A 17803-nucleotide genomic window follows, 5' to 3' on the forward strand; every position below is an offset into this window, starting at 1 on the left:
TCATTTAGGACCCTTCTTGGAATTCCTCTTCGTTTTTTTTACTTGAAATCCTCTTCAAATTCCATTAAGGATTTCTGTAGAGTTGACTACTAAAATGATGGTAGGATTTTTCCAGGCATAAGTGTTTGCAATCCTCCAAGAAGTTTTACTAGGACTATTCAAGCAATTCTTGCTGGAAATCTTCCATGAATTCCTGGAGGACTTTTATGAACAATAACTGCAGAAATATCATCTGCAAGTGCTTCAGAAATCTCACCAAGAATGATTGGCGAAAAACTAGCCGAAGTTCATGCTGAAATCCCAGTAAAAATTTCTGGAGGTATCCCGAGAGGAAATCCTAGATGAATCCTTGGGGAACTCGCTAAAGAAATCACCGGAGCAATTTTATGAGGAATCCTTGGAGAAACCCAGAAGAAATTTCAAGCAGAATCTCATCAGGCTTTACTGGAGGAATTTCAAAAAAAAAATTCTCAAGAGATTTCTCCAGCAGTTCCGAAAATTCCTCTTATGATGCCACATGAAGATCTTCTGGAGGATTTATATCTGAAAGTATCCTTGCATAAATCACTGGAGAAATTCCTTAAGGATCTTCAAGAGGACTCCCTGAAGGAATCCCAGGAGAAAATCCTAGAGGAATTCTTAAAGGTATTTCATTAGCACTCTTCAGAAATGTCTAGAGAATACTATCGGGCATTCCTGGGGACAAACCTAGATTAATCATTGGAGAAATCCTTTTGGAATGCCTACAAAATGCCTGATGGGATTTTTATAAAGTTTAAACATCCTGATTGGGATAGCTTCTGAGGACTCGGCGTGACAGACGTACCTTAATCTTAACTATTGAAGCTCCTAATTATTTTTACTATTAATATAAGAGCACCGTTTCTACTGTTCAGCTGGGTGCTCCATTTTACAATACAAAACAAAACATTCAGATGCCGTTTGTTTCCTATTTTTCTTGTATTTCACTGCCAAAAAATGAATAATATGTTGTTTCATTCCATTTGCTAATGCAAATTACCTAGAAGATCTTTCAAAAACCAAAAAAAGAACTAAAAGTTATGACAGTTTCGAAAAAATAGAAAAAAAAATGTCTTGGCTAAACGAATGTCTGCCACTGTATATAAAAATAACCGAGTATACACTTCATCACACTTTGCGTAGGAGTTGGCACCCGTTCTGGGAACAATAATCCCGTTAAACACACGAAACAATACCCTACCGAACCGAGAAAAGGAATTAGACAGCTCCTTTGCGCTTCTTATCGCTATTTATATGCCGCCACCGCGCCGAGGGATTGTGTTTCCGACCGAACTGAAATGGGCACCCGGAAATCGTTTTAACGCCTGCCTATCAAGGAGCATTGTCCCCACGGATAGGCGACAGGGTCGAATCAATACGTTACGCAACCCGAACGTATTTACCGATGAATGGGAGCTGACATCTCGGTCAATGTAAAAACCTTACAACAACAGCATGTCCGCTGGTGCATTTGACCCAAAAATTGAACTACCCAATTTGGCAAGAGGCACACCGACCTCTACGGAAATACACGTAACCGGACACGACCCCAACAGCATAAATCCTACCCTGTTTGACCCGCCGATATGGTGGCCAGGCCAGAGTCTGGTGATTCTACTTCCTTCGGTCTAGCTTATGTTACGACGATATTATAAGCAAGCATGGAACTGTGTTTTGTGTTCGACGACAATGGCACCAGTAGTGCAGTGGGGTGTGTCATGCTAAGGCGCTCTGACACCCGCACTGACGACGACGGGAGTTGTCGCCTTCGGAAAACATGTCAATGAACTTTTTTCTTGCTTTCTTCGGTGACGTGATAGATATAGAAGAAAGTACAAACAATAGCGAATGCCCGGGCGTCATAGCATTAGCATATGTAGCTAGGTATTGCCAAGCTTCCTAGTCGATTTGATGGGGTGATAGAGACACTTTTCTTTAAAGAATATATAAAGAATAAATATTCTGGCGTAATATTTTAACTGGCACGTAATCTGCTCCTTAGCTTAGTGTTGATTGAGCATTTCCACAATTCTCGGATACTTTTTCAAAACGACGTATAATACACGCAAATCCTATGTTGATACGCCGTTTTGAATAAGTATCCGAGAATTATTAACTGTAACTGTTACTATAAGATGCCAGTGGGCATGGCATTCCCGATCACAAAGGAATTAGAGATCAATAAGTGGTAGAGGTATTATTTCACAGTATGATAACGGAATGTAGTGTTGGTAAACTCACACTCAAAGCACACTCATGAACCGCTCCTGCGTGAGCAAACTTGCGCGCGATCCTGAATCGTTTTCTCACGCGCGAGTTTTTCATTTTGCATGCTCTCAGTCAAGCGCCGAAATCTCGTTTGCTTGTGAAACGAATTCAAATCAATTTGACCGACATTCAATGTTGCTGAACGCTAGATATGCTTCTCTTCTACCATGCAATCCTAAAAACTTCGATGTAAATAATAACAACAACAAGAAATACAGCAAAGTGTGAAATCACGAGTCAAATCATGCATGATTTTTTCGGTGGTGAGTTTGGCGAGTCAAGAATCGCGCGTGAAACAACTCAACCATGAGATTGGAGAATATGAGTTTTTACCAACACTGACGGAATGAGTTATTAAGTTAGCCATTTTGGTGTTAAAATAAAAAAATATATAACAATAATTGGCTATCACATTGGCCATATCACAATTATAACAGGTCTTGATACAATTTTAAGAAGTAAAAATTAACTCATTTTGAGGTTATTCTGTCTTAGAGTGATGTTTTGTTTTTAGTAAAAAATAATTGGCATCAAACTCCTCAAAAAAAAAAAAGATTCGAATTTAGGACACCTCCAACCTGGCACAGGAACTCGTCGGTTTTATTAGTGAGTTCATCTGAGCACTTGAAGCAAGGATAAGGAAATGGTACTCATCTTAAGCAAAGTTCTATCATTTTCATTCTATCGAAAATAGATTTTCTTAATTTTTGTGTTTTGTTGTAAGGAGTAAGCACGCATGATAACAATAAATTATGAAAGCAATCGATGTCTAAAACGTTTGTCTTTGAAATAGGATTAACAAAGGGGCTCATATTCTAGAAGAAGAAGGGTACCCTCCCACCATCATCATTCATCAATGGCTCTTTGGAGTATATGGTGATCATAGACTCCCATTTATCCTAATATGATTTTTTTTAACGCATTCGTCGCTTCTTCCCAATTTATATCTTGCTCTTCCTGTTCTATCCGCCTAAATTAGGCGTACTGGAAAAACTTGTAATAAGAAGGCACGAAATGTTGCTAATTGACAAATTGAGAGATGAGATTTGTGAAAAAAAAACGCGTTCTGGTGGGATTCGAACCCACGACTCTGTATGTGCTAGACCGGCGCTTTAACCAACTAAACCACAGAGCAAGTAATGATTCTGCAGAATAGAAAGCCAAACTGACTCCGCAGCAACACCTTGAACACTCCTATTTCACAAACTCATCTCTCTTTCGGCTTAGATGCCAATCCACAAACTGCCTGTTTGTGCCCACTAACTACAAGTGAGAGCGAATTATTTTTATGAAGCAGATACTTACCACATAACATAAGTGGAATTCTGGCTCAAAAAGTTGATGCCTTTCCGAGTTCGTACGCTGGTATACAGGGCATCGAAATGTCAAATGCATTATAACATTATTGTCATACTATTTTTCAGCGTGTATACCATTTCTCATTGCTGTGAAGTTAAACAAAGACCTCATAGATCTAGACTGGCAGCACGTGGAGATCTAAAATAGGGCATAAATTATAATAAAACTTTGTAAACTCAAGTCGAAAGTACGTTTTATGGCTTTAAATATAAAAGGAGATCGATATGTGGAACGTACATATGCTATTTCGAAGTTTTCAATGAATTTATGACAACATGAATAAGTGGATTTTCAGAAGCAAGTTTTGCGCACATTTCAGATACCAATCTTTGTTCCTGTATTCTTTGCCAAAACTGGAATACTGGTTGGATCAGATGTTTTTTGTTTACCAAAATAAGTGACAGTTCGACGCCTTTTATGAAAGATATAACAGTTTCGCGTGCTGGAAAAGGATACAACTTTTTCCTTCGCTCTGACCATGAAGTTCCACTTATGTTATGTGTACTTACTCTCGCACTCCGCATACCTAGCCACCACACGCAAATAAAACCGTTCCAGAAAACGTCAAACCCCAGTCACGAACTCGTGAACAAGCTGGAACAACGTTTACAAATATACACCATGAATCAAAATCACGGCACCAAGAACTATCAGGAACTGTGTTCCGCAAAGTATGCGTAACGCCTGCGGAATGAAGCACTCTCGCTAAGCAAAAATCAAGCTAACGTGATTTTTGTTCCTGCAAGCATCGGTCTGTTCGTGAAAATGAGAACTGTGTAGACAGAAGCGAGAACTTTGTTCATGGTTATGTTCCGGTAATCGTGATTTTGATCATGGACGTAGGAACTTACATCACGGTCTGGTTTTCGTTGAAGATGTAGTTTGCGGCATTTTTGTGGATCCTGCTGTATCATTTTTACACCATACTTACATTTGCACATACCACAATCAAATACGTGACGATTGTGAGGACGCTGATCACTAAATCTCATGAATTCAATAATAAACTATCGCCATACGATGATGAGAACGAACCAATAACGATTATACCGGTCTGTACTTGCTGCTGCAGTTTGAAGAGCTCCGGCCCACCAGAACACAGCTAAGCAGCTCCAAAACATTCACAAAAACTATATTATTTTGACAACAATTGCTATTGCTCACTTGGTTGCTGAATGAAGGGGTTTTTATTTATTATATTATTACGTATTTGAATATCCATAATTTGGCAAAACAAACGGATTTTGTGTAAGTGAAACGACTATGTGGAAGGTGACTACCGGCTGGACGTTTGTTTTTGCGCGTGCGTTACTAATAATGACAGCGAGCACGATTGGAGTTCACGCAAACAGGAAAGAAATCACGAATGTTGTTTTTGGATACCTCAATATCGTGAATAAAGTTCTTCTTTTTGAGAAGCGTTACGGAACGGGTAGTTCTGTAGAGCCAACATGATTTGTGTTCTAATATTTAAGATAGTTGATCACGGAAACTGGATGGTCTAATCACGTTAACTAGAAATCAATCACAAATTTGAACAGGCCATTGGTTTCGCTTTTCATGATTATTTGTTCCCGAATATCGGAACGGTTTTATTTGCGTGCAGGCAGTTTGTTTTGCTATTGTCTAATTAGTATATTTCAGACATAGGTACCAGCAAATCTGGTAAAATGCCAGTAAAATGGGTAATATGTGTCATTGTATCCTTCCTTGCGTCAGTTCGGTCGTCTGAGCGTCCGACCGTGTCGAGCTCTCGAAGCGACACCAGCAAAACAAACTGCCTGGTGGCTGGGTATACGGAGTGCGAGAGTAAGTCTCGGCTTCATAAAAATCGCTCTCACTTGTAGTTAGTGGGCACAAATAGGAGTGTGTTGTGGATTGGCATCTAAGCCGAAAGAGAGATGAATTTGTGAAATAGGAGTGTTCAAGGTGTGGCTTCGGAGTTAGTTTGGCTTTCTATTCCGCAGAATCATTACTTGTTCTGTGGGTTAGTTGGTTAAAGCGCCGGTCTAGTGCATGCAGAGTCGTGGGTTCGAATCCCACCAGAACGCTTTTTTTTTCACAAATTTCATCTTTCAATTTGTCAGTTAGCAACATTTCGTGCCTTCTAATTACAAGTTTTTCCAGTTTGTTTCAGACATACCAGCAAATCTGGTAAAATGCCAGTAAAATGGGTGTTCGCGAAGATGCGCTTCCAACGTGGGCAGCAGCATGCTGAGATGCGCAACCAACACCAACCATCGCATCGGAACCGTCATCGATGACCGTCACGAAGCACGCGCACTCACCCGAGCCGACGGGACAGCAGCGACCAGCAGCGAGAGAGTGAGTGCCGTGAGATCCAACCGTGAGAGCAGCAGCGAACGCCGCCGTCGTAGCCATCATCATCATCATCGATGCTCGTCGCTCTGCAGCTAGCGACGGTTCCCGAAACGTCGCGTGGGTTCTAGGCACGCGTGGAGCCTTCCACGTGATTCTGGAACATTGATTTTTCGATATAAATATGCGACCCGTTTGCAGTAGCGGGTCAGTTTGAATTTGAAGTTACAAGCGTTCGCGTGGCTTCGACAACGCGAAGTGATAAATGTAAAGTGTAAATAGCAGTTAGAGAATAAAGTAGTGAAGTTGTGAAAGTGCTCAAGTGAATTTTTCCTCGTGGTCCGAAATCCCCCGTTCTCTGCTATACCCTGTGCCATACAGTCCAGTGCTTTCGCCTAAAATAACTTGTGTTCATTGCCGAACACAATTTGGTCCTTCGAGCCGGATAAGGATCCGGTAGTGTGTGAAAGCGTTCCGCGTGGCTTGAACAACGCGGTAGTGTGTTATTTAAAAAGCGTACCGCGTGGCTTCGACAGCGCGGTAGTGCGTAGTTTCAGAAGCGTGCACGTGGCTTCAACAGCGTGCTGTGCAGTGAATAGCGTGGACGTGGCTTCGACAACGTCCGTATCCGTGTCGGTCTGCGAGTGTAAACCGCGTCGTCGCATAGTGACTTCACCCGTCGTTCCGGAATTCGTGTGGTGCCGATTCCATCCGGTCCGACAAACGCGTCGATTTTCGTGGTATCCCGAGTGAGTCCGCCGTCGCGTAGTGCTACCTTCCGTCACTCCGGACATTCTGTGATAGTGTTCCATCCGTTGTGACAAGCGCGTCGGTTCCCAGCGAATAGGCGATTGATTCCATCGTCGCGTAGTGCTTTGTGTCCGTCGCTTCGGAATCTTCAAGTGATTTCTTCCGTCCGTGCCGACACACGCGTCGGTTCCAGTGATCGTATCCAGTAAAGCGAAGTTCCCGTTTTCCGTCGTAGTGTGGGGTATTGCATCCATCGCTTCGGAGTCCGTGCTCTGTTCCATCCGCTGTGTCAAGTGCGGCGGAATCCCTGTCTACATTTTCGTTGCTGACCCGTGAGAAACTCGATTAAGATGCCGCCCAAGAGAACACCAGTGAAGAAGGTGCCAGATTCAACTGAGGACGGAGAACTGAGAGCGCTGTTCCTCAACCGTGGAGCTGCTCAACGAAACGTGAACCGAATCCGGACCATCCTTCAAAAATCAGAAGCGGACAACGTTGAGCTAACCCCAGCCCAGATAAAGGTGTACCAACGAAGCGTCGAAAATGCCCATGCAGAATATACCAGATTCCATCAACAGATCATCGCTCTGTCCCCATCAGATGGACTTGAGGAGCAAGAAGAGTGTTACCTCAAGTTTTTGGACCTGTACGAGGAGGTTTCCGTGCTGCTCGAGAGCCGGAACGAGAAGTTGACTGCGCCATCAACTCAGCAGCCTTCGTACGTCTCCAACCAACAGCCGATCATCGTTCAGTCGCAGTCATTTGGTGCTCCACTGCCAACCTTCGATGGTCATTATGAAGCATGGCCCCGCTTCAAAGCCATGTTTCAGGATCTGATGCAGCGCTCATCAGATTCCGACGCGGTGAAGCTATACCACCTGGAAAACTCCTTGATAGGAGATGCCGCTGGTGTGATCGATCTGGAGACATTACAGGACAACGACTATCAGCGCGCATGGGACATCTTGGAGGAGAGATTTGGCAACAAGCGGCTAATATTGGAATCTCACATCCTGGGCCTGTTAAACCTAAAACAGATGGCAAGGAGATCGTCGAAGGAACTCCGGAGGCTCGTCGATGAATGCACCCGCCACGTGGAGAACCTCATCAAGCTTGGTCAACCGCTTGCAGGAATGTCGGAGCTACTCGTGGTGACTGTGCTCACTCGTGCCTTAGATGGCCAAACCCGTGAGTTGTGGGAAGCTTCAATCGATCAGACGGAGCTACCAGTGTACGAGCAGACGATCGAGTTCCTGAAGCAGCGATGCGTCATTCTGGAGAGATGCGAGAACAGTGCACCCATTGTATCCCAGAATCCTAAGGTCTCCAACCAGAAGCCGACGGCGTCCAAGTTAGTGCCTCCCAAGTCATCAAACGCAGTGTTCGTGTCGTCGACATATGTGTGCGACTTCTGTTCTGGACAGCACCAGAATTTCAAGTGTTCCGTGTTCCAGAAGCTGTCCATGGATCAGCGTGAAACCATGGTGAAGGAGCTAAGCATGTGTTTTAATTGTCTGCGAAAGGGCCATCGTAGCTTAGCGTGTTCCAACAGCAAGTCGTGCAGGAAATGTACAAAGAGACATCACACGTTGCTCCATTTCGAACGCAAGAGGAATCCAGTAGAGCGCGTTGATAAGCAGAAGCCTCCTGAAGCCATCCCAGAATGTGTCAACCTGGTTCGCGTTTTACCAGGCAAGGACTACCAACCAGTGCCGGTTGGAAAGATTGCGAAGAACATCGTCGATTGTCCACGAAGCGATACACGGATAGCCAGTAACGTGCAGCAGCCGGAGCATACTTACCAGCAGTTCGTAAGGACATCGCCTAAAGGACATGAGCAACAAACGACCATTAGAGTTGGAACTGCATTCCAACGGGCGGGAGTATGTTCGCGAAGATGCGCTTCCAACGTGGGCAGCAGCATGCTGAGATGCGCAACCAACACCAACCATCGCATCGGAACCGTCATCGATGACCGTCACGAAGCACGCGCACTCACCCGAGCCGACGGGACAGCAGCGACCAGCAGCGAGAGAGTGAGTGCCGTGAGATCCAACCGTGAGAGCAGCAGCGAACGCCGCCACCGTAGCCATCATCATCATCATCGATGCTCGTCGCTCTGCAGCTAGCGTGGTGATGGTGGTTCCCGAAACGTCGCGTGGGTTCTAGGCACGCGTGGAGCCTTCCACGTGATTCTGAAACATTGATTTTTCGATATAAATATGCGACCCGTTTGCAGTAGCGGGTCAGTTTGAATTTGAAGTTACAAGCGTTCGCGTGGCTTCGACAACGCGAAGTGATAAATGTAAAGTGTAAATAGCAGTTAGAGAATAAAGTAGTGAAGTTGTGAAAGTGATCCAGTGAATTTTCCTCCCTATCCGAAACCCATCCAATTCTCTATCTGCCGTGCCAATACAGTCCAGTGCTTTCGCCTAAAATTTCTTGTGTCCATTGCCGAACAATGGGCAATATGTGTCATTGTAAATTAGGCGTTTTCTTTTTTTATTTATTTATTCTTAGATAAGGGTAACCTGCGTAGTGTAATTATAATTCATTCCAAGACTCTCTGAGTGTATTTCATGATTCTTTTCCTTTTTTCGCCTTGTAGGCAAAAAGTTGGATCACTGGGTTCCCAACGAAGTAAAACAAGTCAATTTAATATGAAAAGAAACACGGACACGTTTGGTACATCCAGTGAGCTGTTCGCTCTTTGAAGGAAGCACGACACTAGACAACAGACTGGCATGGAACCGCCCAGTGGCCTAGCCGAAAACTTTTCCTGACAGCTGCGGCGGGAATCGAACCCGCGCTCCTTAGCACGATGCGACTAAGTACTTGGTGACACTAGCCGCACGACCACGAAGCCACACAATATCAACTTCAATCGAAAGAAAGAACACCACATGGCGACCGAGACAGAACCCGAACGTGCTATCTTTAAATACTGTCACGGTCGCCATGTAGTGTTCTTTCCAGTGACAACCACTTTCGATTGAAGTTAATAATATGTTGATTTTTATTATTTAATTACTTTCAGTTTTGAGCACACATCCATGGTGGTGCAGATTGCCGAATTGAAAGATCTCCATCCTGGGCGCTTTCCAGCCATCGCCTTGACCTGTCGCCAGGACAAATTTCTGTCGACTTCCTTTATTTCCTTGAGGCTGCACTGCCATGAGCCGCTGAGTCTGTCTCTGCTGCGATATCCTGCGTAGAGTGTGGCCACCCTATCTCTACTTTCGATCCCGATTTTCTGTCGCTATCGGCTTTTGATAACATCGACGATGGAGCTCCATGTCGGAGATCCAATTGTGAGGCCACCATGCACGAATTATATACCGCAGGCATCTATTGATGAAGACCTGCAGTCGTTGAGTGTTCTCCACTGATACACACCAAGCTTCACTGGCGCAGCACAGATTTCACGTTTAAGTTGAAAATTCGAATTTTGGTGCGTCGACTAATCTGATTGTTTTCCATACATTTCCTAAACTCACAAAGATAGCCCTCGCCTTCTTGATCCGTCCACTAATGTCGATCTTGGTGCCACCATCGGCCGGTATTTGGCTACCAAGATATTGGAAGCCTTCAATATTGTCTATTACTTGTCCAGCTACCGTGAAGCTGGAAGGGTTGACCGTGTTTACATCCAACGATTTGGTCTTGTTTACGTTGATGATGAGACCTACCGCCGAGGAGCGATCGGCAGGATCGTCGAGCTTACTCTGCCTATTAGAGCGCCGTTGAGCTAGAGACCAATGTCATCAGCCAGTACTAATTCATTTAGGTGCTCCATGTTTAGGGGTGCCACAGCAACGCACGATTTGGTTCTCGATAATTTGCATCTACAAGGATCTCGTCGATTACGATCAGTAACCACAGTAGCGGTGATAGTATACATCCTCCCAAGCAACACCTGCAACATCATCCAAAATGTGGTTTTCTATGCTTTGGTCTAAAAGAGTTGCAATAAAAGCGCAGGCAGTATTTTGCCTTTGTGTTCGTGAATAAGAGTCGAGGTAGAACGAATACAAGCGTGGAGCGAAACCGCTGTGCCTTGCGACATTCGTCGCGAAACCATGAGAGCGAGAAATCGGCTCGGCAACAGTCATCATGCAAAAAAGACTCTCTTCATAGGCACTCATCACTCATTCTCTGCTGCGCTACGCTCATGGATTTGGTTTTAATCCGAGTGAGGTCGGGCAGTTCCATCCAAACCGATGCGAAAGTCGGACGTCGGTGTCGAGTCTCGCAGGCAGGACAATTTTGACCGGATTCTATGACATTCGCAGCGGCAGACCATGGCGGGTGCGCGTTGTGCCTGTGCAACAGTCGTCAAAAGGGGAAAGGGCATGAAAGTTCCCTACAGCGCTGGATCGTTCCGGATGATTTTGAAGGACGAAAGGACCTCCAGAGAGGGAAGCTGCATGCAGGCATGATGATTGGGGTGTGCATCGAACATCGAGTACGGAAGAAAGAAGAAAAGAAAGAAGAAAAGTGCGTGCACGAGTAGGAAAGATAGGGAAAATGAGGAAATAAAGTGAAAGAAAGAATGATTGGCGTCAACTTATTTTAATGGGGAAAGCCTGATAATTTTTATTGTAACATTGTTCAGATTAGGTTCCAAAAGTGTTGCGGAAAACTTGCGCGTCTTTTTATTTTGACAGCTTTCTAACTTGTGGCAAAGACGGTACAAGGAAGTAACGCGTAACTTTAGTAGCTTTTATGGTGGATTGAGCAGCAAATCTTTCACAGAGCTTCTGGTGTAGTGTGTAAGGTGAGTGATTAATACTCCTGGTGTCCATGGTTCGAGTCTGAATATATTTTTTTCATTTTTTTATCATTTCCCCTAGCTCACGTTGCACAACGATTTAAAATTTGCGCTTTTTGCGTTTTAAAGAAGAAGCAATTGTGTACTGTTGTCCTTAATTTGAACAGTGAATAAATTGCATTGATGTTGCTGGTACTGGCTTTGGAACAAGTCGTGTTGCTTGGGCTTGTCTCACTCCAGCATCGACCCGGATGGGATCGAACAAGACACCGTTGTGCAGTACTCTGCACGAGAATGCCCTGTACTGTGCTTTTATGAGGCCGATGATTTTCTCAGGGACACCTTTCCTTACGCCTGAGAGTTTTCCACATGTTTTCGTGATACAGACGGTCGAAAGCTTTTTCGTAATCAATGAACACCAGGAAGAGAGACTCTTGGAACTCATTGATTTGCCTCAGAATGATACGGAGCGTGAAAATATGGTTCACACCGGATCGGAAATCCTGCTTGCTACCGCCGGAGAGTTGCGACAATCTTCTCCTGTATCCGGTTAAAGATCACTTTGCAGGGGACTTTGAGAACGCTGCACAGCAACATGACACCCCGCCAATTATCTCATACATACTGTCAGGTCATACTTTTTGGGCACCTTTACTAAAACGCCTTGTATCCAGTCGGCTGGAAATGTCGCGGTTTCCCATGTATTGTAGAATAATTGATGCAGCAGTTGTGCAGATACAACGGGGTTAGCTTTAAGCATCTCGGCTGATGGCTGTTTCTATCTCCTGCAATGATGGAGCTTCGGTGTTGACACGGGTAATGCTTCGAACCCTTGGCGGATCATGCTGAGCTGTTGGCGGCGTTGCCAACACTTGATAAAATATTAAAAAATGTTTGAACCAGCGTTTCAACTGGTCAGCCGGGTCGGTCAGTAACTGTCCAGACGTGTCTTACGTGCTTATAGTCCGAGTTGTCGGAACCAACCTTCGCGTTGAAGTCGACAAAGAGGATCATGATATCACCTTCCGGAAGCTTGTCCACGACAGACAGCATTCAGTTGGCTGTATAAGTTCTCTTTGTCTTGCAAGTCAAATCGACCCAACTGTAAATAGTAGCTCTATCTTTCTTCTTTTAAACAACATTTCGTTTGGAGGTGGTTTGCAGAAATTTTCGAATTATACAACAGTTCAAATGCGCCAACATTTGACCAAAATCGAGGAGTCCTCAAAAATGGTTGTGGCTCTAACAAGGGGTCCATCAATTTGAGTTACCAAATGCATTTTTCTTACTTTTTCGGCGAGTACTTTCAGAAAATCGCCACCTTAGGAATTTTTAAAAACAAGGTGTAAATAATGGGCCGGTCTCAGCGAAAATTACTCTAAGTCTTACATTGCTGCTAGCTGAATGAAGCATATTTTGCATAAATGTACGGATCATGCAAATTCAATAGTTTACAACTTGTGCGTTTTTGAATAAAATCATGTATTGTCTCCATAGGACTACCCAAATTTTGGATTTTGTGTTTTGCATCTGAAAGAGTTTGTTTAAATGGCATGCCAGGTTACACTTTCACCATCTTTTTTAATTCCATTTTTTCTCTTAGTTTTTCCAGCTGGCAGCATCAGTAAACCGTCTCAAGTGTTAGGTACTCTTTGATCCTCTCGTCACAAGCACGTGCTCAGACATAGTCTGTTCTGATATTCAAACGCCGTTTCACACTCTTGAAAACGCCGACCATAGGCATGTTGAAAGCGCAGCTTTTGAACCTGTTCGGTTTTTTTCTCGTTTCTTTCGGTTGGTCATATTTCAGTCAACTCCGCCTAGAGCCACGTCGAGCACTACGACGGTGGCTCTTGGGCATACTAAATCCTACTTGATTTCAGATTAATGTTTCCGAAGGTGGTAAAAAAAAGTGGCGTGGAATTATGATTCATGTAGTACAATGGCCCGGTTAGAAGGAAAAATAATTTTCACTTGCCACGAGATTCTTTTAGTAGAATATGGACTTTGACCAACGGACGTAAATATCACTTGAAACCATTTTACAGTCAATCTATGTTCTTGAAAACTTTTCCATCGAATGCGAATCACACTGCGCGTTTGGGAAAGTTACTGTTAGCAATCTTTTTTTTTTACCAAAAAAAGTATGATAGGTTAACGATGGAAAGTCAGGCGTTTGTTTGTCTGTGATATGGAAAAAAGGGGGAATTTGTAGAATAAGTTTTCCAATATACAGTGTGGTGTGAAACGAACTGAAGGAGAAAGTTTTTGATCGATGGAATCATAAGCGGAGTTTGTGGGTAACCGATGGTGATTCGATTTTGGCAAAGTAGATTATTTCACTCTTTGAATAAATAATCAGTAAGGAAGGAAGAGGTATAGAGCCACTGGATTAAAAAAATGACAATTTTTAAATAAAGTTTGTGTCGACTCAACACTAATCCAATAATTTTTTTTCATGTGAATCAAACTAATAAATCTGAGCACGATTCACATGATTTTTTTCCTATTATTATTTCCCCTAATTGAGAAAAAAAAAATCATAAGTTTTGAAAGATTTAAAAAACTTATTAGGATGATACTTACGTATTGGATTTCACTGGCAGAAACATCTTCTTGTTGCACGCGACTAGCTTAGACAAGTGTTTTATGAGGAAAATCTTCACCCTCAAAGTGCATATTCCTCTGGTGCTAACAAGCTGTCCCGAACTGCTGTCCCCTTCGTCAACCTCTTCCTTCTCCTCGGTGGTTGTTGTAGTAGTGCTGCTACCTTTACTGTTGCTGCTGGTGCTTTCGCCACTAGGTTTACTTCTGGTGGTGATAGTCGTGGTTGTTGTGCAACTTGTGAGTGATTTCAAGTGCGTGATTGCAATTTTTGGCTGCTGCGGTTGCTGTTGCTGCTGACGTGCTGATGAAGCCGTTGATGCTGATGCTGCTACTGCTGTTTCGACTACGTTGGCATCCGGCTCGGGTTTACGACATTCCGAGGCCGACGTGGATTCCCTATTTTGCCCGGAGCTTGCCACTTTCACGCACGCACATGTACCGTTTATTGATTTAAGTGATTAATCGAAATAAATATGTGTTCTAGATTTTATTTTTGAGACTGTATGCAATTATTTTAAATTTTCTACGATGACAAAACGATACTCCAACAGATAGATGTTGCGTCTGAAACATAGGAAGAAAAATAGGATAATAATTAATAAAGAAGGCTTTTGGTTAAAGATGATGCCTTCTTGTTATATTACAAAAACGAACAGCAGCGATAAAACCCAATCGGTGTCGATTAACCCGTAAACACCCGGGACGATCTTCTTTTGGTAGAAATGCAATATCTTCTTTGTTTTAAAACATTTTACCTTAGAGTCTTTTTATAGTCAAGGGGAATAGTTGTGCAATGCTTAGAAATGCATGGTACCTTCCTTCTTTGGACTCTCCCGCCTTTTGCTGGTAGCCGAAAATACGTTGTTTTTCGTAATTTTTGTAAATTCTACATATTTTTACTCAATTTTCATCATTTTGCTTATCATCATTAGTTTTGACTGATCTTCGACATACATTGTATTACTACCCTTCATAGTCTGTTGATGTTTTCATACCAGAGCTATTGTAAGGCCGCCAAATTACTCCGAAGTTTGTGTCACAAATCAAACATTCTATGCCAAATTGTGTACACGATGAAAGATCTCAAAACATACTCTACGGTACTCAAAAAGCCTCAAAGCACCGCTAGAAAATCCATGGTCCATGAATTTGGTGATCTAGATCATCCAAACTACTCTGGAATTCATGTTCTTAACCCTAAAAGGGATACCTTCATGGCCTCAGTTTCGTCACCTCGCTGAGTGTGTTCCATCAAAGACGAGCTCTGAAAGGCGCCTGGGGTCCAATGGACCCCAGGTATCCCTTTTAGGGTTAAGATCTACAGGATCTATCATCATTTGTGTTCACTTTGTTCAAGAAATTTGGTCACGTTGATGATTCACAATGCTACGAGCAACTCGATATTGTGCGAGTTGGACATTCCGTGAAATACATATGGCCTCAAATACACTTTGAAGTTGGTTTACGATATCTACATACTGTATCATGATTTAATTGTAAAAATATGATGGAGCACCAGTGCACAACTATAATGCTTTTGGTATATTCATGGGATATTCCAGGCATTCCAAGCTAGTCTGGAATTAGGACCTCCGAGGTCTACAGGCTGTACTCTTGTTTCTCTTCACTCTGGAAACACAGGGAAAAGTGTTTCTCCAGCAAAATAATGAAAACATGTTCTCCCGCCACCGCGAGAATAGCTTATTTCGTATCGCTAAAACGAAAATTATGGCCGGGGCCCGTGGCGTAGGTGGTCACACGTTCGCATCATATGCGGATGGTCATGGGTTTGATTCCCAGCCCCGGAACTTGCAATTTTTCGTCAGTTGCTCTTCACTGAGAGCGGCTGACACTGACCCTCTTCTGAGCCCCATGGCTCAAACGGACCCGGATACCTGGACATCGGCGAATTGCTACTCATAATGGACCCCCAATCGGACTGGAAAGGAACAACGGCCACCTATCATCCTTGTGCTCATCATTCTACCATGTAGAGTAGAAAAGTGAAAGCAGCAGAAAGGCAACCAGTTCGATAAAGTATAATACAATACATCTAGGCTCTGTACAATACTATAGGTTCAGCTGTCAATTGAATTCGCTCACGTAGTGCCCTAGTGGACAATAGAACTGTAAATTAGGTTAAGTGAATAAAAAAAAACGAAAATTACGAACCCTGCCTTCGCTACTTGTTGCAGAAATGGATCGCCTGGCAACACTGACCACAGTGAATAGACCGGACTCAACGTCAGCTTTGAAGCGTCAGGGTGAGAAACAATGACAGACATGAAGAAGATGAAGAATATGTACACATACACATAACACATCAATGAACTAGTAGATAAACAAAACACTGAATTTGTACCATGCGGGCAGAACATTTATTTGTGAATTGTAAATTCCCTTGAACCATTATTACAACAAATTGCATTTTGTAAGTACACTCTTTTCAACTAAACGAATACAATATATAATAAATAGATAATTAACGTTAAACAGGACAATCACAGGACAATAGCAGGACTAGTTAGACACGGAGGAAAAACAACGAAAAGGACTAGAACTTGTAAGTAAACATGTACTAAAATTAGGACTGAAACGAGACTTACACTACTGAATTACAGCTTAAAGCAAACTCCACTGCAATTCCGAGATTGCTAAATAGAGGGTCCGAAAATCCGTGCCCAGGACTGGCCACAACACTACTTCTAGAGCCTCAGAGTGCAATTCTGATATCTTAGCAACATTCACTTGGTGATCTAGGTCATCCAAAATATTCTGGAATTAAGACCTTCAAGCTCTACAAGTTCTTCTCCAAGATATACTCCAAGATATATTCCAAAAATTCCTCCAGCTAATACTTCAGAAATTCCTACAGGAATTACTCTAGGAATTCTTCCAGGAATTACTCTACGAATTCCTCCAGGAATTGTTACAGAAAATCCTCTTAGAATTGTTCCGGGAAATACTCCAGGAATTCCTTGAAGAAATATTCCAGGAATTCCTCCAGGAATTACTGCAGGAATTCCTGCAGGAATTGCTGTATGAATTACTACAGAAATCCCTCCAGAATTTTCTCCAGGTATTGCACCAGGAATCCCTCCAATAATTATTCTAGGAAGTCCTCTAGGGAGTCCTGTAGGAATTCCTCCAGGAATTATTCCAGGAATTGTCCCGGGAAATATTTTAGGAATTTCTCCCGAAATATTCCAGAAATTCCTCCAGGAATTATTTTAGCAATTCCTCTAGACATTACTTCATGAATTCTAATAGGAACTACTCCAGGAAATCCTCCAGGATTTTTTTCAAAAATTCCTCCAGAAAAAAAATCACTTCAAGAATTTCTCCGAAAATCCTCCAGGAATTCCTCTAAGAATTCCCCCAGGAAAATCTTCAAAAATTTCTACATGAATTCTTCCAGAAAGTACTACAGGAATTCCTCCAGCATTTAATTCAGAAATTCCTTCATGAAATTCTTGAAGACATTTCTGGAAGTATTCTTGTAGGAATTATTTGAGAAATTTTTTAAAAGAATTCTTCAAGGAATTCCTGGAGAAATTTCTAGATGGAGTTCTTGGTGAAATTCTTAAAAGAAGTCTTGGAGATATTTCTGAAAAAGTGCTTCAAAGGGATTATTGGAGGAATTCTTTGCGAATGTCTAGGAGGAATTCCTGGAGGATGTTTTGAAGGCAACAGGCAGATGTTGCGTCT

At 42.9% G+C, this 17803-nt stretch overlaps 1 protein-coding gene across 2 annotated transcripts in view; it reads right to left on the minus strand.

Annotated features, from left to right (window-relative positions):
• The window catches only part of LOC109412683 (kelch-like protein 17), a 156020-nt gene that overhangs the window by 61812 nt on the left and 76405 nt on the right, over positions 1-17803 (minus strand). For both annotated transcript variants that reach the window (XM_062850624.1, XM_062850623.1), the window contains exon 2: positions 14075-14659. In XM_062850624.1, the coding sequence (XP_062706608.1) occupies positions 14075-14100 (26 nt within the window). In that variant the 5' untranslated portion in view covers positions 14101-14659. The remainder of the gene's footprint in view (positions 1-14074; positions 14660-17803) is intronic.

The sequence above is a fragment of the Aedes albopictus genome, chromosome 2 (genome assembly GCF_035046485.1).
Source record: "Aedes albopictus strain Foshan chromosome 2, AalbF5, whole genome shotgun sequence".
Taxonomy (NCBI): Eukaryota; Metazoa; Arthropoda; class Insecta; order Diptera; family Culicidae; genus Aedes; species Aedes albopictus.